We start from the raw sequence: 27,660 nt of genomic DNA on the forward strand, positions 1-27,660 counted from the left end.
GTCATATAATCCTCTTTTAGATAAAGGGATAATGATTACAAACCATTGTATTAAATACAAGTGCTTTTGTGTGTTGACAGTGAACTGGCTGGACCACAGCAGAACATTCAGAGAGCAGGGGGTGGAAGAGAGCGAGACGCTTTTACTCAGGCGCAAGTTCTTCTACTCGGACCAGAACGTGGACTCGCGGGACCCCGTTCAACTCAACCTGCTTTACGTACAGGTCTGACCCTCGTAGAAGCTCCTCCTCCTCATTCCCTCAGTCGAGTAAAACCTGTGACTCTGACCAGGGCCGTTTCAAAGAATTTGGGGGGCCCAAGCAAAATGGACATGGGAGGCCAAGGCTTCAGGGATCATAAACTCAGTAGTCAGCAACTACTAAGAAGGCCCCCTTGAGGGGGGGACCCCCGATAACAGTGTCATTGCACCTACTGCATTGACTTTCACAGAAATTAAAGGGGTGCTCACAGTTTGTCGTTGCATTTTATTCATAACCAGTTGTTGTCTTGTGGCCCCAGGCCATCTCGGGGCCCCAAGCAATTGCTTGCCTTGCTTGCCTGTTTGTGACAGAGGCAGACATGGTGCCATTTTTGTGCCTTAAACTAGATCAGATATTTTTAATGGAGCTGTAGCCAGAGGTTTCCCTCACTTTTCTCCACATGACAAAGTTACTATGCACCTGAAAATGGACTTGACCGTCCATTTTCTTGCGTTACAATCTCGATTTTAGTCCATTATTTTAGTCCACTTTCTCGTTTCTGTTCATTCATGGAAGTGTTTGTTTGTTTTCTTTCAGGCTCGTGATGACATCTTGAACGGTTCTCACCCTGTGTCATTCGACAAGGCCTGTGAGTTCGGAGGCATTCAGGCCCAGATCCAGTTTGGACCGCACATAGAGCACAAACACAAACCTGGGTTTCTGGAGTAAGTGTCTCATCTCTTTATCAATGCAGGTTTATTTGAAAACATGAGGCGTATACCTCAACGCCTCTTCAACCTCTCTAAGGTTGCAGGGGAAAAAAAAAAAGTCAAAGTCATCTTTTGAATCTTTTCTTTTCTCTCTTAGTTTGAAGGAGTTTCTACCCAAAGAATACATCAAGCAGAGAGGAGCTGAGAAGAAGATATTCCAGGTATATCGTCCTTTTGATTCATTGTTAGTTTTGTGTTGACGTGGAAGCTGTGCAGTTGTTCACTTGTGTGTCATTTTTGTGTCACTTTGCCTGCAGGACCACAAAAACTGCGGTGAGATGACGGAGATAGAAGCTAAAGTGAAGTACGTCAAGCTTGCGAGGTCTTTGCGGACGTACGGCGTCTCCTTTTTTCTGGTCAAAGTAAGTGGAAAATATTGCATTTGTCTCTGTGAATCACTGCGAAAATGTTATTCAAAGAAAAGGAAAAAGATAATTCGCCGTCAGAGTGAATAAAAAAGAGAAGAAGCCTGAAGGCACTTTTCTCTTAAAATTCTTTTTATAATTTCAAAACAAGGAAGCAGCTTTTGGACTTAGTTGGACTGCAGCGGGATCCTTTTATCTCCATAGTGTGAAATCTGTTCTCTGAAGTCGCTGCTCACTGGATACAGGAGGTTGAGTGCAAAACTCAGCAGGAGGGGGAAGATATTTGTATCAAAAGCTTCACCAAAAACCAGGAGTCACTGTTTCTATTATAAACCTCGTAAAAGAATGCCTTACTGCAAAACCAAAAGATGGATAGATGATAAAGCCTTCACGAAACAACACTGTGGTATTATTTTGTATTTGTATCTTCACATAGAAGAAAAAAAGATATATTGAGAAGTCTACAAACCCTCGAGGGGCTCGAATATTGGAATTCTCCCGTGAGCATTTTACAGAAACTAGTTAGTTTGTTACGCAAGTAAACAAATAAAATCACAAAGCACAGTCGCACACCAAAATAACACACACACAATTCTCCAGATATAACAACTAGAATTTATACCTACATTTAAAAAGATGAGCAGGTGGAATACGTGTTACATGTGTAACTCAATGCAAATATGTAATGAAAGGAAGAGGAGAAGAGTGATTCTACTTAAAGATCTGTGGTTAAATAAACCTGAATCTGAAGATGGTATTGAGGCCACCATAATGATGAAATCAACTTATTGTTCTCTATGTTTGGTACTGAAGATAATATATTGGATCTGGTTCGACTGATGGCTACCAGTGCAAACAATAATTATTATATGGATAAACCTTTAATTAAGGATTGGATGATGGGGGATTTTTGTGCTTATGGTCCTAATATGAGGTTTCTAAGTCAAGGTTTCATTGATCTGTACACCGAGAAATGGTGATATCACAATCAGAATTAGCTTTATTTTGCAAACAAACAAATCTCACCTCCACCATCTTGAGCGCTGTCGTCCGCGTGCTTCAGGAGTTTAACAGACGGGTCTCCTGAGGTGCAGTCATTTGTGTGGATATATCAGATTATATTTGTTGACTCGAGTTCCAATTTTGAAAAACTGAGTCGCAAAGAATCAGAAAAGTGCTAGAATCTTCAGAATAACCGTTCTCATTCTTACTGCTGTGTCTGCTCTTCTTTGTTTTTTTTTTTTTTACATCTGCACAATTACATCTGTACAAATGCTGTTATGATGCAAAAACGTCAGTCACTGCAGGTCTAAGGATCCTTTTGTCTGTTTATAAGATTATAATTTGAATAAGTTATAATGATCTCATGGGCCCACGGTTGGTGTAATGGTTAGCGCTCTCGACTTTCCTGGTTCGAGCCCCAGCTGGAACAAGGGCCTTTCTGCAAGGAGTTTGCGTGTTCTCACCGTGTGTGCGTGGGTTTTCTCCGGGTTCTCCGGCTTCCTCTCACAGTCCATAAACATGTAGACTTGGGGATTAGGTGAATTGGTCACTCTAAATTGACTGTCGGTGTGAGAGTGTGAGTGAATGGTTGTTTGTCTCTATATGTGGCCCTGTGATGGACTGGCGATCTGTCCAGTGTGTACCCCGCCTATCGCCCTATGTCAGCTGAGATAGGCACAGCCGCCCCCCCGGTAGATAATGGATGGATAATGATCTCACATTTCCCAAAGTTCATAAATTCTCATTACCAAAAGAAAAAACTGTCACGGTTCCTATAGAAGAGCCCTCCATTTTCCGTCATACGTCTCTCACAGCTCTCGTTTGCAGTGACATCATCTCGTCCGCAGGAAATCCTTTGGCTCTCCTGGATGGAAACCAAATGTTGTCTGTGCAGCCGAGCGCGGTGCTAGGATTATTTCAGAGCAAGTGAAGTGAAGCGAAGGGAATGAGGGGGAAAGTGGTGGACGACACTGAGTCTCCTAAATTAATTTCACTGCCTGTGGTGCTGACTGATGGAACTGGAAATCAGCAAATAGTACCTATTATCTGTGGATCTGCTGTATGACAGTAGTGACAGATATTTCTTTTTTTTCCCCCTTATTCCACATTTCTTGACAAGAAGAAATGAGGTAGTGGAATCTTCCCTGTCGGCTCCTATAAATTGCTCTCGGTTTTTCACCTGTTCTGAGTTTAGTGCTGAGCTTTCGCGGAAAATAAGATCATTACTTCATCTGTAAAAACTAAAGGACAGGGATTGTAGGTTATTGTAGGTTTTGTTTAGAATTAAAATTATTTTGTAGTGTTTGGGATCTATATTGACACTGTGGGGAACTGAGTGGACTTGATGGAGGTTTATGATCTCCGAGTGCTTTCTCGGCTTTTTGGTAACAGCTTGAAATAAAGGAGAAAGTCACATTATGCTGTAATTGCCTCTTTTGCCCGGCAGATCTTACTTTTTCACCAGTGGATTTCATCACCACCGCAGCATGAGGGCAATCGTGAAGTATATGAAATAAAAGTTCTTCATTAAATTAGAGCTCATCCACTCCTATTTTCCTTTACTCCACACTGTCCCCTGCCTCCAATTCCGGTTAATCCTATAACACCCAAACTGTTCCGCTCTTTGGCCTCGGATCCGAGTTCTCCCCCAATCAGTTTGACTTCATATCTACGCGCCTTTATCGTTCCCGTGATCCTCAGGCGTAACCGAGTGGAGCAGAAACATCTAAAAAATAACTATGGAAAAAAAAAAGAAGAAAGAAGCCAGCCTTTAGTTCTAACCCATAAACCTCTGGAGGCCCTTGAGAGTTTACAGGACTTTAACACAACTCACCTCTTTGCCCTCCTCGCGTCACGGCTCATCACGTTCTGTCCATCTGCTCCACAACTGCTGCTCCTCTGGAAACGTTTGCTCAGGCCACGCAATGGGAAGAGGAGAGAAAGGGTGCTGTGTGTCAGAGAGCAGCTGGAGTATGGAGACGTTTGAGTAAAACCAGGGGAGGATGAGAGTTGTTGACAGCCAGATAAAGACGTGATTAAGACATCATGTTTTAATTACTTGCGTAGAAGAAAAGTTTTTTTTTTTCTCCTTCCGCTGATTAGACAAATGTACATAGCCGTCTTAGCCGATCACTGTGGCGGCAAATGTAGATGTACATGGTGTGAAATGAGTGAATTTGTAACGTGTTCTCAGTGATTCCAGAAATTTAAAGGACATTAATTTCCACTGAGTGCTTTGCTGATGGGAATAAAAGTGACGTTTTTAAATGATTTGTTTGGATCACGGGGTTTAGTGTAGTCTTTGTGGTTCATCACAACTTTCAATTTACTGCCCATAATTATAGAGGGCTTTTCTAGTCCGATTTCCACTACAAGTGTTTTACACTACAGTTCTTACCCATTCACATCCTGTTTGCAAAGCCATCAGGAGCAAATAATTAGGGTTAACCGCCTTGCCCTGGCATGTAGCCCCTGAGATCGAACCCCCAACCTTGTGGCTGGAACAGGGCCTTCTCTACCACTGAGCCTTGGCTGCAATTAAATAAAACATCAGATCGGACAAATAATGAAGCTTGCCATGGATCACATTGCATCCAAACTCAGTGTTTGACAGGATAAAACTGATTATGATGACAACCTGTGACCTTAATGGTCCATCGCTTAAGAAAAAGTGACATCTCATGGTGAACGGAGGACTCCTCTCCCTTTTCCAAGCGTGTCAGGGAGCTATGGTGGCCTTTGTGTGCCAGAAAGGATGTGTTTTGTTTATTTTTTGTGTGGTCAGCTTCACTTCAAACCAAGAAATGCCTGCTCTGTCCGGCTTCCCAACCTCAGTTTCACCTGAGTAAAGAAATATCTTCATTCTTTTTTTTTTGTTACGTGCCCACCAGTGACACTTAGTCACTTGGTCCGAGGCTTGAAACTGCAAAGCTAATTCTGCACCTCATTCCCAGAATGTAAACAGTGTTCGCCATCTTTGCTAACAGTTACGCTAACAGGACAGGGGAGCTTTGTATTACTAGAATAGGGGTAGTATTTAAAAAAAATTGTGCTTCCCAACCTCTGAGTAAAGAAATATCTTCCTTCTTTCTTTGTTGTTACATGCCCACCAGTAACACTTGGTCACTTGGTCTGAGGCTTGAAACTGCAACGCTAATTTTGCACCTCATTCCCAGAATGTAAACAGTGTCCACCATCTTTGCTAACACTTATGCTAACAGGACAGGAGAGCTTTGTATTACTTGAATAGGGGTAGAATTTTTGAAAAATTGTGGTTCCCAACCTCAGTTTCCCCTGAGTTGAGAAATATCTTCATTCTTTTTTTGTTGTTGTGTCCCCATTGGTCCTGTTAGCAACGATGGCGGACACTGTTTACATTCTGGAAAGGAGGTGCGGAATTAGCGTTGCAGTTTCAAGCCTCAGACCAAGTGGCTCAGTGTCACGCGGGACACAACAAAAAAAAGAATCAAGATATTTCTCAACTCGGGGGAAACTGTTAATAAAAAAAATAAAATAATAATAATTCTACCCTTATTCTAGTAATGCAAAGCTAAATGCAAATCTGTGAAGTATTACTTTAAGTTATAATGAGTCTCTGGGATGCTGATAGTCTCTGTCATGTCCTCTGAAGTCATTATTTTTTTGTTGTTTCTTTAGGAAAAGATGAAGAGTAAGAACAAACTGGTGCTGCGCCTCCTCGGCATCACCAAAGAGTCTGTGATGAGAGTGGAAGAGAAGACCAAAGATGTGGTTCAGGAGTGGCCACTGACCACCGTGAAGAGGTGGGCAGCGTCGCCCAAGAGCTTCACCCTGGTAAGACACGTCACGCACGTCTTCATATTTCACTGAATAAGTAGTAAATAAAGTTTGACAGGCTAGCAGTGGAGCCTGCAGTCGTCTAATTAAATTAGCACATGCTCTGTTTCTCGCTGTTAATTAAGCGGAGTGCTTTCCGCCGTATACGCTTTGATTTGCCGACCGTGTGTTGTAAAAAAAAAAATTCTGGTAAGCATGTTTTGATCATTTGGAAGGTGGCAGGGTTCAATTTGAGTTTTATTATTTATTTTACAGGTATACAAGGGTACAGGTTATTGCCATGAAATATAGACGGGGGAGTTGAATGTTGGAGTAAGTAGGTAGCTGAGTGCAGTCTTTTAACAAACAAAAAAGTGGCAGAATGAGTAAAAATGATGAAATGAAGGACACAGTTCTTCACCTTGTGTCATTTGTTTTCATTTGGGTACAGTATACTGTGCATGGAAAACATTGCAGTTAATGTTGTAAAAACCTGGTTCTCGGCTTAGTCTGACTACTCTGTGTGCTGCAGTACTTCACTGTCACACAGCACAGTATGTAGTGTTCATCTGAATCCAACAGGCTCCATGGATTCACAATAATCCTCAGAGTAAATCCTCATCCGGTTTATAGCACAATGTTTGCAGGCACTACTTTTCTAACAGTAAGTCCAGTATGAAATGTATGATTAAGGTGGAACTGCCTGTCTGTCTGTCTCTCTGTGTGTGTGTAGGACTTTGGGGAGTATCAGGAGAGCTACTACTCGGTGCAGACCACTGAAGGGGAGCAGATCTCGCAGCTCATTGCTGGTTACATTGATATCATCCTCAAAAAGGTGAGCCATTTATCTCCGGAGACGCGTGTTAAGTTATGAGTCAAATGGTCAAAGATTTGGTTGATATCTGATGGACTCAGGTTGTGCATCATAGAGATGTAGTTAAAGGTGCCATATGTAAGAATGTGGCCAAAACGGTTACTAAATTCAAATTCAAAATACATAGGTCATTTAGTTTTCGTTTTCTGACGTAACTGGCAACACGTGTTTGCTCTGCAGCTGAGACTCTACCGACTGCAATGATTGGTAGACGGCGGTAGGTGGCGCCACATGCCAAAACATGATTTCAAAACATAAACATGATTTGCAGTCTGCAAAATATTTTTTTAAATGCAAATATTTTGGCTGTACTGTTGTTGTTGGTGAGTTCAGTTTGTTATATGAACATTATTCCAGAGTCTCTGTGACATTAGGAGGATATTATGGCCAGTTGCTTTAGATTTTTTACATAATTCACCTTTAAATTACAAAAAGCATCCAGGTCATGTACTGTATATAGTGTGAGAACTCATCGTTCAGTTCAGAGCAAATTATGATTAACGATCACCTTCAGAGATATTAAATCTTGTAAAAGTTCAGTTTTTCAGGTAAAATATTTTGATTTGGCTTAAAAATGTGTTCCTTAGCTCAGTATTTTTTTTTTTTTTTACTCCTGTCAGTTTGACAGGTGGCAATGCAACTTAATAAATAAACACCAACATCTTGCTCTCTGCTGGTTTAGTTTCTTATTATTGTCATATGACCTTCATATGATATGTCCTCAGCCCAAAGATAGGTCGGTGTGAAGACGAAACCAATATCGTCTCCTCCCTGCAACCAAATTTATTTTAATTTTTTATGACTGACACCAACATTATTTATACTTAGCAACGATGAAGCATGTCAGAAATCCCACTTAGTTTTTTTGAAAATAAACATTTGGTGTGTGTGTTTTCCTCTCTCCTGCAGAAGCAAAGCAAGGACCGTTTTGGATTAGAAGGAGATGAGGAGTCGACCATGCTTGAGGAATCCGTATCTCCAAAAAAGTATGAAAAGTAGTATCACTAATGTTATTGTTGGAATTTAATTTCAACACGTGAAGAGCCAGGTCATCGTCACAGATAATGGGCTCTTTGATTTACAGCCACTTTGACATGTATTAGCAGAAAAAATCCAGATGTTAACGATCTCATTATTATTGACGGCTGTGTTCAGATCGTGTAAGTCAGGACAGTGTGACAGTGAACCTGCGTTCACCCTGAAACCAAGGAAGCTCTTTGGAACTCAGCCTTCATTAATTTGATGATTAACACTTGTGATTTCCCTACTGCCAAAAGAATCACTGTGCAAATGCAAACAGCCCGTTGTCTAGAAGAAATAAATACGCTTCTTTATGCCAGTGATACATGAACTGTGTTGCCCTAAAGAATAATCCCATCCCGCTTCTTTTGTGGTTGACTGTGCTACAATCCAATAAAATCTGCAGCATGATAATGATTGGAGCAGATGAAAAACACACAGTTATTGCAATCACAATATCAGTCTGGGTCCTGGTTCAATTTCCTCTTCACTCCTGCCCTTCACCACTGCTCGCACATTCATCTTCCCGGACCTCATTTCATCACACGAGCACTTCCTTAGCTGGATTTTATCCTGAGAGATAATCATTATGTGAGGAAATTTCGCCGCGATGGACAAGCGAAAGCTCTATCGGAACATTTCCTGTGTATGAGTTCATTTATTTATCCGCAGTGTGTAAGTTAAGCCCCTTTTTCCGTATAGCCTCTACTGATATTGCTGTCTCTCCTTTAACTTATAGCATTGGCTGAAATTGTTATTGTTTTCTCCACTTTTACTTTTATGTCGTCTTGTGTGAAGGGAAAAAGTCTTTGATACTCGAAACACACAGCAAACTAAACCATGGAAGGTTTTATCTGAGGAAAAAACACACGTCGCTTAGCTTTGTATTCTAGAAGTCCACAGAGGGAAGACTCAGCAGTGTCTGTCTGCTTTGTGTTGGTGGCCCATTATCACATATACACACAACCACAGTCTGATTGGCGTTAAATGTCTCTTGTAAACACAAACTCACGGATGCAACCAACCAAAATGCGACCAAAGTATAAATGTGCTTTTTGTCTTTTCCTCCCTTTTATGTTTGTCTTTACTATGCAGTAGAGATGGCCATTTCTTGCAAAAATGCTAGTCAAATATTGAATGGTATTATTCTAAACTCCAGTGCATGGGACCTAGTGAAAATAATGCATGGGTCACATTGTGTTGAGCTTACAGAAGTGGCCTACGAGATGCATTCAAAGATCCTGGTAAATGTCATCACTTCTGTGGGTAGATAGTGTTCTGGAGATATTTAGAGTTAAGTTGAAATTTTCTTGAAGACTGCTCTAAAACCTGTGGAGAACTGAGACAACGGCTGACATCTGAACAGTGAGGCATCATCACAGATTCTGGCGAGCAGCGTGCCAGGTCTGATACATATAGTTAGTAAGCCAGGAGATGGAGTATCAGATAGTCTATCAGGTCCAGATGCCTGACGCCTTGGTATCTCGGGAGGGAACCTTGAAAGCTGCCTAGTTTGTGGCTTATCATAAATTATGGCTGTTATATTTATTTATAATGAACACCAGCTCTGGTTATAAAAATAGTGAGTAATTCAATTTAAGAATGGCTGAAGATTAGAATCCTCTCACATAGAGTATAGTTGTTGCACAGCTTCAAGATGCATTCAAGAAATCTGTTAAATTTCATCACTTTTGCAAACACACATGCAATCCACGAACTACACACTGGCTGCTGATGCTGCCACCTCGTGATAATGATGCACCACAAATTAGGCTGTTATTGGAAGTGGAAAAATATGTTTTTATCAATGTAATCATCAATAACCTTTTTAATATACTGTATTACAAACTGTCACAGAAACTGATCAACTTTTTTATATTCAAGAGAAAAATCTAATACTCATCTCATTAGATCTTCTCAAAACTATTGTTTACACCTTATGGCATATACCATGAGACGGAATTATGTTTTACACGTCAGGTGATTTTCTGTAAACATGGCTACATCCCATATTAACTGTGTGTGTTGGTGAACCTGCAGGTCCACCATCCTCCAGCAGCAGTTTAACCGCGTGGGCCGGGTGGAGCATGGCTCAGTGGCGCTGCCGGGTGTGATCCGCTCTGGCTCCATTGGCACAGAGTCGCTCAGCATGGGCTCGATGCCTCCTGCTCAGCAGCAGATCACAATGGGTCAGATGCACCGCGGGCACATGCCACCACTGGTAATTACAGCAGAAAGCAGTTTAATTTCCCGTTGTGTGGCTCCTATGCTAATGATGATCGTATATTTACTAAGTTTGTCGAAAGAAACATTCAAGGCTCCGCTCTGTTCATGTTCCTGTGTGTGCAGAGCTCAGCACAACAGGCTCTGATGGGAACCATTAACACCAGCATGCAAGCTGTGCAGAAAGCCCAGATCGACCTGGGAGAGGTCGACAACCTGCCACCACTTGGACAGGACATGGTAATGTACATTGCACATGCACACAAAGTAATCCTTCACGTCCTGATGATATCCACCATAAGAAGATTTAACTCAGTGCTATGTTAGCAGCTGCATCAGTGTGATGGATGGTGATTTGGTCTGCTTCTCTCTCTGTGTACCCAGGCATCTAAGGTCTGGATCCAGAACAAGATGGATGAATCAAAACACGAGATCCACTCGCAGGTTGATGCCATCACTGCAGGAACAGCCTCTGTGGTCAACCTTACAGCTGGTCAGTGGCACTGGCATCACTGCAAACTGAAACAATGTCAGAGAGCGCAAAACATGGTCGCCTAGTTTCCCATAGAGATTATACACTACTTCCCTTTCTTGCAAGATTAACAAATCCTGAATTTAGATCCATGTCCAAATCACTACCATAACCTACATCCTCTAAGTAAAATCTGCATTTTACTTTTTGAGTTCTACTTTCCACAAACACATATACAATCAAACACAGGTAAAAACCCATTACACTGTATGTTGTTGTTGCCTTTTGGCATTTATTGGAAATCTCTGATGAATCCTGTTAGTTTTAAGTCTTATTATGAGTGAATTTTATTTAGGAAGGTTAGTACTAGTAAAGTAGTGACTTTAAAGCTTAACATTTCCATGGTTCTCATTAAAATCACTGTTGAACATGTAAAATGTACAGGTTCAACCGTATATAAGACATTTAATGTCTTATAGTTTTCTCTTTTTCTGCCATAGTTCTGTAGACATGTGTGAAATGTCAAATTGCCCACTTGTTGGTTTTACACTTTATCTGCCATTTACACTCATAATCATTTATTTTCCTGTTTGCTTTCCAATGCTTTAATTATGCAAAGCCTCTAATCTTTGTCGAAAGCGAACAGTTCCTGATTGATTCCTGGTTATTAGTAATTTTGCATGAGTCAGTCACTGGGGAAAAAAGTTACATTTTGCAGGGTTTGTTTTATTGACCTCTCAAAGGCAATTTCTGTTCTTTCTTATTATACTCAGGTGATCCCACTGACACAGACTACACAGCGGTGGGCTGCGCCATCACCACTATCTCCTCTAACCTGACGGAAATGTCAAAGGGTGTTAAGCTGCTGGCTGCACTGATGGAGGATGACGTTGGAGGACCTAACGACCTAATGAAGGCTGCCAGGACACTAGCAGGAGCCGTGTCTGACCTGCTGAAGGCTGTGGAGCCAGCCTCAGGAGAGGTGAGCAAAGGAACCTTAAGCTTTTGTCAGAACCTTTTTGTTCAATTGGACATGAATTTTGCTTTGTTTTCGTGGCGATAAATTGTTTCTATTTCTCTTAATTGTGCTCCTGGAGATCACAGTGTGAACTATCTTCTCATTATGATGTACATTGGTGTGATGTGTAATGTTATTTCTAGCGAGGCTCTTTCTATTTCAGTTTCCGCCAGAGCAGAATACAAATCTGTTCACCATTCTCATGAATTGAAAAGCCATATTTGTGTACCTCATCGTCTCCGCAGTGTTTTGTTCCGTCTAAACTGACAGCCCAAAAAGTTAATTAAATCTTCTGTAAAGCAGCTCTACCCTGAGACAATGCTTCGCCTCCTAATAACACAGCATCTCTCCTGGTTCTGCTAATTAAACCTAATTATACCAGTGCGCTCCCCTGCCAACTCGATTGTTCTGGTCAGTCTGAATAAAGACCTCAGGCCGATGCCGAGATGATTGATTTTTCTTGATAGAAACCGCTCCAAAATACAGTAGAGGACACTGTAGCGGTCTGCTGGGAGTTTGTTTTTGTCTTGTTGTGGATGAATTATTCAGAATTAAATGTGGTGTAGGCTACAGTGTTGTGCTGATCTACATAATGCACAGGTCTACTTTGCTTTTGGACCAATGGACTTGTAAATTATACATGCAGGCTCTTGCAAATATGACCTGTCGGTTAGCTGGAAAGAAAAACTGAGGCTGTTTTGCACTCTGCATTTTTAGAAACGCTACTGTTAGTTGATAACATCTCAGCGATTAGGATTTGTCATGATTTTTTTTGTTGCTATTATTGCCCTGTATGTGGATCCCAAGAGAAACCCTTTTTGTCTTTTTGTTTGCACGTCTGAGGTGTGTACAGAAGAATGACAATAAACTTGATTCCATTTGATTTGAAACTCTTAAAAACGTCATCGCTACAGCTCTGATGTCTCAAAATACAGGATGAGGCACTTTTCAAAGCAGGCCACTGAATGAATGTTCAAATTCTGATGCTTGTGTGTGCGTGTGTTTGCTCACAGCCTAGACAGACTGTGCTGACAGCAGCAGGCAGCATCGGCCAGGCCAGCGGAGACCTCCTGCGCCAGATTGGAGAGAACGAGACAGACGAAAGGTTCCAGGTAACGCTGCACTCACTGCACTCGGCCCATTTATCATTATCACTACATTCAGAGGAAACGCGGTGCCCAGGAACTGCCACTCACTTAATCAAGAACACATTGAGGGAATATATTCTCCTTTTTATGTCTTAACTAGATGTTTTTGTTTGGCTTGGACACGCTTCTGGCTGTTAAATTTGTCTTTTTTGGATCTCATACTTGGCTGTTACTTTAATATATTATTATAATATTTTATTATATCAAGATGAAAACAAGTCCTGGGATCCCAGGTTCCTTAATTAAATATTCTTTAGGCATCAGCTATTATACTGCCTTTTCACACATTAAGAAAATGAATGTATTCTTTAAAATAATTTTAGGAGATCAACATAAACGGGGTCAAATGAAACTCTTTTGGCTGGCCTGCTTTGGCCCAGTGACCCCACTTTGGTCAGTCCTGTGTAAAAGGGAGGACCATGTTTTCAAGTTGCCGATGATTAATAATGCTCATATATCACTTGCTTCCTGTTGTGCAGGACATTCTGATGAATCTGGCCAAAGCGGTGGCCAACGCCGCAGCGATGCTGGTGCTCAAGGCCAAGAATGTGGCTCAGGTTGCCGAGGACACGGTGCAGCAGAACCGGGTCATTGCAGCTGCCACCCAGTGTGCACTGTCCACCTCGCAGCTGGTGGCATGTGCAAAGGTACAGCCGTAAACATTCATTTATTATAATGTGATTACTAAAAAGCCTGATGTCCAGTGACTCTCGTAGTGTCAGGATTTGTATAACATGCACCCAGTTGCATTAAACAAAATGCAGTGGGTATTATTCAAATACTTGAAATTATGCACAAGTGGTGTAATGTTTTCCATTTTTTTGTTAATTCTTTTTTTAAAAAATTTGTGTGTCTAGGAGTGTGTTTTCATTAGAGAAGCTGTTCAAAGCTGTTTTAATTTACTGCTCCGTCTTATTTCTCATATTAAAAACTGTTGGTGAGCTTCAGGAAATAGAGATTTATATTTACACGTGAAACACCTTTATTTTCAAGCAGAATTCTGAAATACTACCTCACGACCATAATATGGTTGTGAGGTAGTATTTCAGAATGGTTGTACAACTACGAGTGCACAAATATTATTTGTGCACTCGTAGTTGTACAACCATGTGCCTCTAATCAGTTTAAATGCTCTCCTGGCTCCCGGTCTGAATATGGCCATCCACTAAATAACTCCTCACCTCTCTGCATGTCAGTGTGATGAGAAGCATCTGCTGACTCCCTCCTTTTTGCTTTCATCTGTTCTCTGTGAAATGTGATTTAGTCATAAAAAGACGATGTGTATGTTGAATATAGTTTTTTAGCTTTGTCGCTAAATCATTCTCCCCTCCTCCTCTGTCGCAGGTTGTGAGTCCAACCATCAGCTCTCCAGTTTGCCAGGAGCAGTTGATTGAAGCAGGGAAGCTTGTGGATCGATCTGTAGAAAGCTGTGTCCAGGCCTGTCTCTCAGCCACAGAGGACGGAGAGCTCCTTAAACAGGTCAGCCTCACTACTGTGTCAAAACAAAAGAGCATGTGTGTCCGCTTTTCCTTTTATTTCTTTGGTTTTGGTTCAGAAAACAAGTCTCACCGACTAAACACCAATAACACATTTCCTACAATAGTAATCCTCAGTCTCTTTTCTATTTAAAACTCAGCAGCTGAGTTTGTGCACTAAGAACCGGCTTAAGAAGCACTGAAGATGATGAGTCCACCGCGCCCCTTCTCAGTCGGGTGGAATAATAAAGCTTAAGAGACTCGACACTTATGTTGATGATGCGATGCTTCTGGTTGTGTTGAAGGTGAGTGCAGCGGCCAGCGTGGTGAGTCAGTCTCTGGGAGATCTCCTGCAACACGTCCGTCAGTACACGGCGAGAGGGGAGCCCATTGGACGCTACGACCAGGCCACGGACACCATCATGATGGTCACTGAGAACATCTTCAGCTCGATGGGAGACGCAGGTGAGTCCAAAACATGGTGTAACGTGGAGAAGAAAACACTTTTGATTCAGTAAGTAGTGTGTAGTACTATGTTATGAAACGTGTGGAACCGTGTGGTCCATGTGGAATCCGTGCAGCTTTGCACCTCCATGCACGCGCTGAACATTGTTGTTGGGAGAGCAGTGACAGCAGCCGATGGAGTTAATATAGGAAGTTAGGATCTAATAGACATTTGATTAAATGAAGTCATCTGGCCAAACTGGAGGGAACCTACTGAAGTCAGGGCAGTATCTGAGTGCATGCGATTGCCGTTTCAGAGCACTGTCGCATGGAACCATTAAATCAGATCCATATTAAATTGGAGTTGAGCAGCGTAGCTGGTAATGTGGACGGAGCTATCGATGACATAAGCACGGATGACATGTCTCCACTGCTTCCCTCTGTACAAAAATTGTTTGGATATGGTCGCAGTGCATCTTGTCCTGGCGATGCTGTCTGCAGCAAAAATAAGCAATTCACGAGGGAGTCGGTGGCTCGGACACACGGCACAGCAATGACTTACTTTTCTGAAATGTTTTCCTTAATGTTGTGTGACCTGCTATTTACCATTGATTGTCCTCAGCACTGAGTTTTGAAAGGAAATAATTCATTAGTATCATTAATAATGACTTCATGCCCCTTTTCCTTGTATTGTTTGTATTCTATATATATAATTTCAGCTTCTGTGATATACTTTAAACTAACCAGTGTGGGCTGTTGTTGAGAGGACATGAGGGTGGGCGGGGAAATTAGGGCCTTTATGTAACTTTATGTAGGTTATGTCAGGTTCTGCATCACTTGCTGGACCTTTTGTCAATGTGTTGTAGTGTATTTTTTTCATGTTGGACCCCCTCGAAAGGCAAGATGGTTCATCTCAAAGAGCTACTCACTCACTCACCTTCTACCATTTTATCCTCCACATGAGGGTCACGGGGGTCGCTGGTGCCAATCCCAGCAGGTGGCCAGTCCATCACATAATAATAATAATAATAATAATGCATTATATTTAATGCGCCTTTCAAGACACTCAAGGTCGCCACAACTACCACCAAAAGTGTCCAATTTGCCTAATCCTCAAATCTGCATGTTTCTGGACTGTGGAATGAAACCGGAGAACCTGGAGAAAACCCCCTCCCACAGAACACTAATACATTGTAGAAGGATAATCATGAATCAGATCTGACAGTGGTTTAATCCGTCTACCACACTCCTAAAAAACAGCTGTCAATCTTGAGGTTCGATCAACCTCGGACAAATGCCTCAAAGAAATTGATATAAAGGATTTAATGAGACCGATTTCTGTGCATTATGTACTCCCATCATCCTCTGGACTGCTGTCAGAAAACACTGGAGAAACCTAGAAAAGCTGACGGGGATTTTAACGAGTCTGGTAGCCCAGTTGCACTGATTGGCTTGACGGACAAGCAGAATCCCTGTTTGCTCTGCTGAGGTCTGAACCGATGCAGTCAGGGCGAGAAAACAACCTTTGAACTGGTGTCAGATATGTGGAGCTGCATCACACCTGGCTGTCAGATACAAAAATAAGTCAGTCAGCCGCAGCGAAGCTGCTCAGTGTTTGCAGGGTTGATTTGACAGAGAGAGAACAGAAAAACACCAGTCTCTTTCTTATCGTTCTTGTCTTTCTTCATTAGTCTGAATCAAAGAAGCTGGTGAAACAATAACATCCAAGTCCTGCTTAACAAGTTTCCCTGAGATGTTGTGACATTATGCAGATCTGATCAGGAAAGCATTTGTTAGAAATTCAACTATATTTTTTCCCCCCCAATAAATATGTGATGCAGACACTCAAGGCCCTACAACAGAAGCCTATCATTATTTTCAGTTACAACTCGAGTCAACTTACTGTCACAAGTAAACGCTCTCCGACTGAAGAAAATCCTTTCTTATAATGCAGACTGAAGAAATCAAAATGGATTTTCTTTAGGTGAGAATATAAACACTTTTTCCCTTACATTTTCTTCACCTCCGTCCTCTCTCGTCCACCGTCTGTCTTCTCAGGAGAGATGGTCCGCCAGGCTCGCGTTTTGGCTCAGGCCACCTCCGACCTGGTCAACGCCATGAGGTCGGACGCTGAGGCCGAGGTGGACATTGAGAATTCAAAGAAGTTACTGGCAGCTGCTAAACTGCTCGCTGACGCCACTGCCAGGATGGTGGAGGCAGCAAAGGTAAGCGCGACATTGGTAATTGCTCGTATTTATCTTGTCAACAGAAAAAAACAACAACTTGGAGGCTTTTTTGAACTTATGTTGAATGTTTGCATTTGTGATCTATTTCTGTCTCAACTTTTCAGTGAAACTCAAACACAGACTGACGAAGCGGCAGCTCAGCTTTTGCTGCTTCTTCTATCCAAACTGTTAATCTCTCAACATTAGTTCCATTATCTGTCTCCACAATCACACATTGATATTAATAACTCCCCACTCCCACCTTGAAAATTAAATTATGCCCTCCAGCTGTTTAGTGGAGCCTGATGCCAGGCTTTTTGCTGTCACATCTGTATATTCATCTGTCAGTGTAGGCACAGGCCTCAACCAGCCGTTGCCTTGGAAACTGATTAATTGAGCTTGTGCAGTTTATGTTTTGGACATGCTTTACAGCTCTAGGTGCATTTTTTGACTTCAGAGCCTTTGGCCAGTAAGGATTTACTTCAACCAGACATAGAATTTTAGCCAGACTTGATTTCCTGTGATGAATTCTAATACGGTATCTCGTTACACACTCGGTTCTTCAAAGCAGTTCGTTTTAATATTATGCAAATTGGTTATTCTATTTTAAAGGTGTCAGCAGTTGCGAGCAGGCAAACGATGGGTGACAACTGTGGTGACTTGAAGCTCAACGAAACATTTTAAGAATGTCTTATTTTCCCTTTGTGTGCCTTGTTGTTGGTGGTCTCTGTTACTGTGGTTCCTGTCCATAGCAGCCGTGGGGTTTGACGCTACATTAATGGCGTTCATTTTGAGACGAACACCTACCAATTCTCTTTGTGCTGCTGCAGGTGTAAGCTCCCAACCTCCCAGTTAATTAACCTAATGGCAGCAGGCTTCGCTGTCTCTCCAACAGGAGGAGACGAGTAAAGGAGGCGCTCGGTGAAATGAGTCGCCTCAGAACATGGTTAACCTGTGATGCAGGAAAACAGCAGAGCCAAAAATATGTTTTTCTTTTTTTTTTTGAGTGGAGAGAAGTCATTTGTGTCTGCGTTGTTTTCAAATATCAGAGTACAGTTTGAGTTTCCACAGTTTACTGTTGGCAGAGGAGTGGGTTTGACAGCTGTTGGACACACTACAAGATTGCTTGCCCAATTTTTTACCCAAGATTCACAGTTGGGCAGAGTCTGCACCAGTCAGCACTGGTTGGGCACTGTCGGCATGGCTGTTTGGCACAGAAATCTGTTAGTGTGTGTGGGGTAAAGACTCAAATCGGCAAGTGTGTGAGGGTAACAGACAGGTTTGAATTTTTTGAGCCAACCCTGGACGCAATTGGTTAGTGAGTACTGATTACCGACCCAACTGCAAACACGTGTTGCCAACAGCCGATGCAAAAGAGTTTACCCTTTAAACCCTCACTCTTGTAGACATACACTACCATTCAAAAGTTTGGGGTCACTTAGAAATGTCCTTATTTTTTGAAGGAAAAGCACTTTGTTCAATGAATCTAACATTAAATGAATCAGAAATACACTCTATACATTGTTAATGTGGTAAACAACTATTCAAGCTGCAAATGTCTGGTTTTTAATGGAATATGTACATAGATAAATAGAGGCCCATTTCCAGTGTTCTAATGGTACATTGTGTTTGCTAATCGCGTTAGAAGGCTATTGATGATTAGAAAACCCTTGTGCAATGATGTTAGCACAGCTGAAAAACAGTTTTGCCGTTTCTTTGACGAATGCCAAATTATTATTTCGAATAAAAATCATTATTTCTAATCTTGTCAATGTCTTGACTATATATTTCTATTAATTTTGCAACTCTTTTGATGAATAAAAGTGTGACTTTTAATGGAAAACTTGGAAAAATTGTATAGGTGACCCCAAAACTTTTGAATGGTAGTGTAGTCGCTCACGCATGGTTTTGTTACGTTCAGTTACGTCAGTTAGTGTTAGTGTAGTAACGACTCCCCAGCTTCAGAAGAATGTTGTATGATGATTGTAGAAATTCAGGAAACCATGCTCATCTGTCACTTGTACTAAGCTATAAAGTTTACCTGTATGCACGGACACCTGCCAATCTTTGTGTTATTCATGACTGGTGTGTGTATTTGTAGGGTGCTGCAGCATACCCGGAGAATGAGGACCAGCAGCAGAGACTGAGGGAGGCTGCAGAGGGTCTGCGAGTGGCCACCAACGCCGCAGCTCAGAATGCCATCAAGAAGAAACTGATCAACAGACTGGAGGTGAGCGACGGCGACCGAAATGAAGCCGCGTCCTCGCGGGCAGAGGGAAAAACCTTCGCTCTTGGAAAAATATTGATACAAGAGCCAGTGACATTTCCACCAAAGCCAATCCTAAATGTCACCATCTTCATTTCAGTTTTTCAGAACACCGTATCACCATCACTAGGCAAGATTAGTGAGGATTAGGAATCAGCATGTGTTTCACCCTTAAATGTCAGGCTTTTTAGACCACTTCTGTTGGTGGAATAAGTAAAATATCAATCCGTCTTCAAAGAGGATACTTTTTTGCCTCGTGATAATTTGGCTAACTAAATGTTATGTCTATTTTACCTTATTATCTATAAGCAATGCACAGTGATTCTAAAAATCTAAACATGAATTTATACTCTAGTCTAGTAAAACATTTAAGCGTCCTACATTGCCACTAGAAAGTAAAAGAAATGCCAGCGCAAAAACAAAACGATTATAAAACAATGTTAAATTAAGCTTCTTTCACATCTAGCAGAGTCTTAAACATCTAGTCCTTTGCGGTAATTGGACACTTACCATTTGATGCCATTGTTCATCCGTGTTTATGTGCTTTTGTGCTCCTCAGAATGCTGCTAAACAAGCTGCGGCTGCAGCCACGCAAACCATCGCTGCTGCTCAAAATGCTGCCGCGTCGAACAAGAACACTGCTGCTCATCAGCAGCTGGTGCAGAGCTGTAAGGTGAGGATTTGCTCTTGCTTTCTTTTTTTCAAGAACTACGGAGCTCCTTTAAGTCCCTGATATTTTTATATTGTATCATGTATATATTGTATTTTGTGCACAGGGGTCACGTTAACTTGCTGAGAATTCTCTATTTTTCTGCCATGATGGAAAAATCTGAAGGCTGTCTGTCATTTTGACAGATTGAACATAGAGGCCTCTGCAGCAGTCTCCCTTGATGCGTTTGATTACACTGAAGCGAACACAATGTTTAAATCCTAGCAGACCAGGAGGAAGGTTTAAGTTCATTTTAGGGCACTGAGGGCAGGCTACAGATGGTCAGCTGGGTACACTTTAATTTTTTGTAAATTGTTTACTCACTTTTAATTGTGATTGTCTAATTCTGTAAACGTCAGAAACCGAGACATCATGCTGCTTAGTTTTTCCGTGGCCTATCACTGTAAAAAATGAAAGTGTTGAATAAAGCTCTGTGCCTGAAAACTTTAAGCCCTGTTCTTGACAGGATTGTTTTTGAAAATTAAATACTATTAGATGGACTATATTTCATAATCATAAAGAAATGGAAATGGAAATGACTGATAAAAATGGATAATGGCTGCATAATAAAGGCATTATATGCCTGTAGTTATAAGTTGTGTTTATAACATTTAGTGGCTATGTATGCTGTTATTTTAACTCCTGACTCACCAAATGGGGTCCAGGAAATGATGAGGGAAAGTCCCACTACTGCACCTTGGCCAGTATCCACATGTGTCCCTGTTGAGTCAATGTGACCTGAAGTTTCACTCGGAGCTGGCACCTCTTTTATAGTAGTACATTATGCTACAAGAAAGATATGCCATCCCTTCACATTGTGTCTGATTAGGAAGAATAACAACATAATTAATGATAAATGATCAGACTTTCTGGGACAGTAGGGCTCACACCTTATATAGTGCCACTGTGTTCTGTTAATCCAAACTGCTTTATTCACAGAAAACTGTTGTTGAACTGTGTATTTAAATCACATATATGTACTATACAGCCCCTGTACTCTGTGTTGTTGTGTACAGGCCGTGGCGGACCACATGCCGCAGCTCAACCAGGGCGTGCGTGGGAGTCAGGCCAAACCCGAGGACCTCAGTGCACAACTAGCCCTCATCATTGCCAGTCAGAATTTCCTCCAGGTGCAAAACACACTCACTCACTCACTCACTTACACCATGGACTCATCTTTTCTCCCTTAATCTGTAAAACAGGTTGTAAAAACTTTATATGCACATAGTGAAGCTGAGTAACTTCCATTATGCTTTGGGAACTAGGCTGTGGGAAGTATAAATAGTGTTTCTATTAGGTGGAGGCATTAAAATAGGCCTGTAGCCTCTTTTTGGTGGAAGCAAGCTGTTAAAGAATCACTGATGTGGCGATAATATGCGTTAATTACCCCAGTAAGGCTTTAATCGCTCCATATTATTTGCAAATATTGGTAAGTTAGTCCGCTGTTATTCAGTTGTTGCTCTGAGCAACATTTTCAAAAATGCCTCAAGGAGAAATATTTTTTTATTAAAGTTTTTTGGGGGGGCTTTAAACATTTCTTTATTCTTTATTCTGCAGCCTGGCAGTAAGATGGTGACCTCTGCCAAGTCATCTGTTCCCACGGTAACGGATCAGGCTGCAGCTATGCAGCTTGGTCAGTGTGCAAAGAATCTGGCTACCTGCCTGGCTGAGCTGAGGACGTCTGCACAGAAGGTAGAGCACAGACTTGCACGTCAAAAATCGTCTTTGACATGACAACTACAACCTAAACACGCATGGCATTGCACGGCCTCACAGGGACTCAGTACCTCTCTGAATCATAAACAAAAGCTAGTATGATGGTAAAAATCAAGGTTTGGACCAAAATAAAGCCACCTGACCTACGTGTAGTACATTGTGACTGTTGAGAGTAGCGTTCTTGTTTGTTTGTATGTCCATATTGAATTCTCTGAGGTGTGAACTCCCTCTGTGTATATTTTAAACCAAGTGACATCTACTAGTAGTGGAATATGTTTCTTCTAAAAGATCACATCTACCATTATGTAAAACACAAGATACAACTTTTATAAACTGCTGAAACTGAAACAATAGTAAGGCTTACTTTATTTTACATTCTAGGCACATGAAGCTTGCGGCCCCATGGAAATCGACTCTGCGCTCACTGCCATCCAGACCCTGAGAAGTGAGCTGCAAGATGCCAAGCTGGCTGCTGTTAATGCTCAACTCAAACCTCTACCTGGAGAAACAGTAAGAGGCTATTTACACCCATTAATGTCAACCCAAGTTTCATTCTTCCAAACATTGCATGGGAAAATGGGGTAGAAGTTTACAGCCTATTAGTAATCCTGTCTGACACAGGGTGTTTATTTACTTAACGTTTTGATTGAATGAATCCTCTGGTTTTTTTTTATTTTATTTTTTCCTTCCACCTTAGTTGGAGAAGTGTGCTCAGGATCTGGGCAGCACGTCCAAGTCGGTGGGATCCTCGATGGCTCAGCTGCTCACCTGTGCAGCGCAAGGAAATGAACACTACACAGGTTTGTGACGCTCATGTTGCTGCACTGACTAATGGCACAAATGCAGATTTTCATAGAATAATCTCATACTTTCAGAACTCCAAGTTCATGTTGCAGTTACCAGCATTTTTCAACGACTTTCAGTCCTGTTGATGGATATGTAGCATCAAAAATCTATATACATTTTTTTCTGTTCTTGTTTTTGAATTGACTGACAGCCGTGATATATTAAACCAAAGGAAGGTGAATGAATCAATGTGAACTCCTTTTTAGAACACACAGCGATCACCACAGTTACTGCGCAGAGCTTCCATTTGTTCATGGTTTCCAATAAAAGTGGAGCAAAGTGCTCTGATCAGCTGGAACATGTTCTACTTTCCTCCAGTCATCCTGTTACCGGCAACATTAAATTACTTCATGCCACTGCTTTTATCCCATCATCTGATGTATGTTGTCATGAAGCTTTTATTGTGTTTACCCCTGAATTGCAGCCAAACTTAAACTTTGTTCATGTTGTAACTCATTTGTGAAGACGGAGGAGTTACTTTCAACAATAAGGAGCCAAAATAAAAACACCATTGTTGCACTGCTACAGTTGTCCTACCTCTGGTCCTCTGTTTAGGAATAGCAGCCAGGGAGACGGCTCAGGCACTGAAAACACTGGCGCAGGCGGCGCGTGGCGTCGCTGCATCCACAACGGACCCCAAGGCTGCAGCCGCCATGCTGGACTCTGCTCGTGATGTCATGGAGGGATCGGCGCTTCTCATTCATGAGGCCAAGCAGGCGCTGGATTGCCCCGGAGATGCCGAGAGCCAGCAAAGGCTTGCACAGGTGAGGTTGTTGATGATTGCTTGGGGGGGTATTGAGTCTGCTCTGCTTGTCTCTTCTTTTTCAAAACTATTGGCTGCAGCCTGGGAGGCGTATTCTGTATGACCTTCATTCACCTGTGTCAACAACATTAAATCAGCATAAAGCCTTAAACAGAAATCAATGGTTAAGATGCGAAACTATTGAAATGACTCAAACTTCTATGTGGTTTACTTAGATGTTGTGCATCAATTACTTTCATGCCAAATCTTCAACGGTGCTGCTCAATAATACATGAAATCAACACCTGTCAGATATTGCAAGGGGCTCCTATAATAAGCCTGGGGCCATATTTCTAGGCCAAGTGTGTTATTTATTTATGACTTGTCATCATCATTTTTCCTCTTCACAATGAATAAATTATACGATACTGGAAAGCAATGCAGGGAAATTCACACAATTGATAATCACAGGGAAATAAAAAGAATTTGATGGTACAATTTCATCTTTATGAAAGGCTGTATACAATAGATAACTACTCAACTGAAACTAAAATTATAATGGGAAACTTATTAGTCAGAAAACAGATATAACAAAGAAAATTATACATTTGCAAAATAGACTAGAAATTGGAAATTGGATGCTACATATCCTTGATCATCACTATTTTCAAATTCAGATGTCTATCTTGACCAGCCTTACATAGATTGATTTTGAGTGATAGATTTCACTTTCTGAGCCAGTCTAAAGTGAATGTCTGGCACGCTGTGTGTTTTCCAGGTGGCCAAAGCTGTGTCCCATTCCCTGAATAACTGCGTCAACTGTTTGCCTGGCCAAAAAGATGTGGACATGGCTCTCAAAAGCATCGGCGAGGCCAGCAAGAAACTGCTGATTGAAACTGTGAGTTTGCCATAATGGTTATTATTGGATATTGATTTGCCAAATCGTCGGTACTGGATTCTGACACTTCCTCTCTCCTCTGTTCAGATCCCTCCGGCCTCTAAGTCATTCCAGGAGGCCCAGTGTGATTTGAACCAAACGGCAGCAGGCCTGAACCAGTCAGCGGGCGATGTGGTCCACTCCTCCAGAGGCTCCAGCAACCACCTGGCAGTGGCTTCTGGGAAGTTCAGCCAAGACTTTGATGAGTTCTTGGATGCTGGAATCGAGATGGCTGGCCACACTCAGGTTTGTATCTCTACACTTTTATATCTTAACGGTATCTTTGATGATGACGTTTAAGTGTTATGATGTTGCTCCCTCTCTAGAAAAAGGATGACCAGGTGCAGGTGATTGGTAATCTGAAGAACATCTCCATGGCGTCCAGCAAGCTGCTGCTGGCTGCTAAGAGTCTGTCTGTCGACCCCGCAGCAGCAAACGCTAAGAACCTGCTATCTGCTGCCGCAAGGTGCCACACATCCGTTTAAATGTTTGGATTTTATTGAAATTACTATATGAGATTGGTTTATTGACCTCCGCTAGGAGGAATATGTTTTCGCTGGAGTTTGTTTGTTTGTCTGTTAGCAACATAACTAGAAAGATTTACATTTTGCCATGGGACCAGGAACAAGTGATTAAATTTTGGGCATGATCCGTCCACGCTGCATGCCGGCAGGGTGTATTTTGTAGGCACTGAGCTGCTTTGGCGGAGGTCTGCGCTCTCTGAGTACTTTTCTAGTTTTAACTGTGTTAAAATAATAGTTCATTTCACAGCACCTTAAAGTGCAGCCTGCAAAAGGACCAAATAACAAACAGAACCTTTCTAAATGCAGGATTTCCACTGCTTTACTTTTAGCTTAATGTATCTAATAAACTGCCAACTCGATGTATGTTGTGCTATATTTAAGTTAACCTTAGAAATACCAGGCTTTTACCATTTAAATATAAAAATAATATGTATAAGGGATTTAATGAAACCATACTCTATTTCTGCAGTTAAAACATTTCCAGTGTTTTAAACCATTGATTTGACATTATGGAGTAAGTGATGGATTGTACTGAATAAACCTAATTATGACAAGTGTGTAATCGAAAAGGAATCCCCCGATATGTTCAAAAAGTGATCTTTTCAAATTTCAAACATGATACATGTGAAGGTTTTGTTCGTGTGTAACTTTTTTGTTTGCTTCTTCATTTCAGAGCAGTGACTGACAGCATTAACCAGCTGATTACACTGTGTACACAGCAGGCGCCTGGCCAGAAGGAGTGTGACAACGCTCTCCGAGAGCTGGAGGTAAACAAAACCCCTGACACGTTCTAATGAAACGGGAACATTCAGCAACAAAGTGACAACAAATAGAAATACAACACAATTTATAAAGGATTCCAAAAGAAAGAATTTCTTACTTTTTAGATACATGCAGTATCTAAGAAGTACCCTAATAAGTAGCTCTACTAATATCTATGAGTCTGATATTGGACCACAGTGATCGATCATTGATCAGCTGATGCTTTAAGCCGACAAAAAACAAAAGATTCCTGAAAACAGCTTGAAGAATAATTCACTCGTACTGACACAAACGATTCGCTGGCTCCGCACCATCTTGGCCTCTTCAGTAGATTCTGAGAGCATCATTTTATGATTATATGCCACCTGTCGTCTCTGGAGTATTTGTGATTTGTCCACAATGGGCAGTATACAGAGGTGTACAATTAATACAGAATTTATTCAAATATATCAAACATTTTTTTGCAAGGATGCACCACGTCTACAAAATCTATATCATCAGTTATTTTATAAATGCTAATATTCTCTTGTTCTTGTTCATGTTCATGTCTTAGTTCTGAGAATTTTAAATGAAATGACAGGAAATACTCATGTGAAACTCTGACTGCACTCTCATGGCTCAGGCTGTTAGAGGAATGCTGGACAACCCCAGCGAGCCGGTCAGTGACCTCTCCTACTTTGACTGCATTGAGAGTGTGATGGAGAACTCCAAGGTAGGCTTTTTTCTATAGATCTCTTTTTAACAACCAAGTCATTTAAAAACACAGAGCACAAAACACCCCTGTGCAGCTTAGCATAATTCTGTCTTTGCTTTGCTCACGCTCTGTCCAGGTCCTCGGAGAGTCAATGGCGGGTATTTCTCAGAACTGCAAGACCGGTGATGTGCCTTCTTTTGGAGACTGTGTGGGATCAGCCTCAAAGGCTCTGTGTGGCCTCACTGAAGCTGCAGGACAGGTACACTCATCAACCTGTGTATACAAAGTTACTTTTTATTTGTAGAAGTAATGCAAGTTATTATTATTATTATTTTTATTATTTTTATCTCAGGCTTCCTATCTGGTGGGTGTTTCTGACCCAAACAGCCAGGCGGGGCACCAGGGGCTTGTTGATCCCATCCAGTTTGCCAAAGCCAATCAGGCAATTCAGATGGCCTGTCAGAACCTGGTTGACCCAGAGAGCAGTCCCTCCCAGGTACATGCATTTATAAAAAGAACGTTATTGTAGTGTTATGGATTTGCAACACGATTGTATAAACAGTTTCCTGGCTTCTCTGCAGATGAGTATTTTTATGTGGCTGTGGCTATTTCCTTCTCTGTATCTGACAGAGGGTTTGTTGGGTTCACTATGAATATAAATATCCCTAATCCATTATCGCATGCTGACATTATTGCTCTCAAAACTGTTTAATACCGTCTGCAAACAGCAGGTAGAAATGTTTTGTACTCCAGGTGTTAAGGTCTAATTTTTATTAAATTTCATGCGCGCCTTATTGTTCCTCTACAATCCTCAAAACTAATAGTTATTATATGTCACCCAATTTGTTCTCCAGAATTGTTTGTATAATCGTATGTACATTTGTGGAACGTAGCAAAACATATTTGCATGGAAATGAAACCTCACTTTCTCATTTTCTTGTTTATAATGTGGCAGGTCCTGTCTGCAGCCACCATTGTTGCTAAGCACACCTCAGCGCTGTGCAACGCCTGCCGTCTGGCTTCGTCCAAGGCAGCCAACCCGGTTGCCAAGAGGCACTTTGTGCAGTCGGCCAAAGAGGTGGCGAACAGCACTGCCAACTTGGTCAAAACCATTAAGGTAGGATTTCCTTCTTTTTGAAGGATTGAATGTTTGAGATAATTCATTAAGTCACATTTGATGGCAAAGCTACGACACATGTTGGTCACCTTTGTACTCTGTCTCTCTCGCTGTTCAGGCCTTAGATGGTGATTTCTCCGATGAGAACAGGAACAAGTGTCGGGTTGCCACAGGTCCTCTAATCGAGGCAGTGGAGAACTTGACAACGTTTGCTTCCAACCCGGAGTTTGCCAGCATCCCAGCTCAAATCAGCGCAGAGGTATCGACATCGGCATAATGATTCTAGCATTATTACAAAAACAAGTCGTTATAAATGT

The 27,660-nt window shown here is 41.6% G+C and overlaps 1 protein-coding gene across 1 annotated transcript in view; it reads left to right on the forward strand.

Moving 5' to 3' along the window:
• LOC310936620 (talin-2) overlaps positions 1–27,660 on the forward strand; it is a 111,468-nt gene that overhangs the window by 62,557 nt on the left and 21,251 nt on the right. Inside the window, exons 7-38 of the mRNA XM_083900700.1 lie at positions 81–223; positions 797–924; positions 1,067–1,130; positions 1,227–1,331; positions 5,994–6,149; positions 6,865–6,966; positions 7,915–7,991; positions 10,066–10,246; positions 10,375–10,488; positions 10,633–10,741; positions 11,494–11,702; positions 12,752–12,850; positions 13,366–13,533; positions 14,231–14,365; positions 14,667–14,826; positions 16,864–17,030; positions 19,132–19,260; positions 19,856–19,969; positions 21,022–21,135; positions 21,563–21,697; positions 22,103–22,231; positions 22,419–22,521; positions 23,123–23,331; positions 24,088–24,207; positions 24,295–24,492; positions 24,573–24,712; positions 25,444–25,537; positions 26,155–26,244; positions 26,363–26,485; positions 26,579–26,722; positions 27,182–27,343; positions 27,462–27,602. Of these exons, the coding sequence (XP_083756826.1) occupies positions 81–223; positions 797–924; positions 1,067–1,130; positions 1,227–1,331; positions 5,994–6,149; positions 6,865–6,966; positions 7,915–7,991; positions 10,066–10,246; positions 10,375–10,488; positions 10,633–10,741; positions 11,494–11,702; positions 12,752–12,850; positions 13,366–13,533; positions 14,231–14,365; positions 14,667–14,826; positions 16,864–17,030; positions 19,132–19,260; positions 19,856–19,969; positions 21,022–21,135; positions 21,563–21,697; positions 22,103–22,231; positions 22,419–22,521; positions 23,123–23,331; positions 24,088–24,207; positions 24,295–24,492; positions 24,573–24,712; positions 25,444–25,537; positions 26,155–26,244; positions 26,363–26,485; positions 26,579–26,722; positions 27,182–27,343; positions 27,462–27,602 (4,262 nt within the window). The remainder of the gene's footprint in view (positions 1–80; positions 224–796; positions 925–1,066; positions 1,131–1,226; positions 1,332–5,993; positions 6,150–6,864; positions 6,967–7,914; positions 7,992–10,065; positions 10,247–10,374; positions 10,489–10,632; positions 10,742–11,493; positions 11,703–12,751; positions 12,851–13,365; positions 13,534–14,230; positions 14,366–14,666; positions 14,827–16,863; positions 17,031–19,131; positions 19,261–19,855; positions 19,970–21,021; positions 21,136–21,562; positions 21,698–22,102; positions 22,232–22,418; positions 22,522–23,122; positions 23,332–24,087; positions 24,208–24,294; positions 24,493–24,572; positions 24,713–25,443; positions 25,538–26,154; positions 26,245–26,362; positions 26,486–26,578; positions 26,723–27,181; positions 27,344–27,461; positions 27,603–27,660) is intronic.

The sequence above is a fragment of the Microchirus variegatus genome (assembly GCF_963457635.1).
Source record: "Microchirus variegatus genome assembly, chromosome: 14".
NCBI lineage: Eukaryota > Metazoa > Chordata > Actinopteri > Pleuronectiformes > Soleidae > Microchirus > Microchirus variegatus.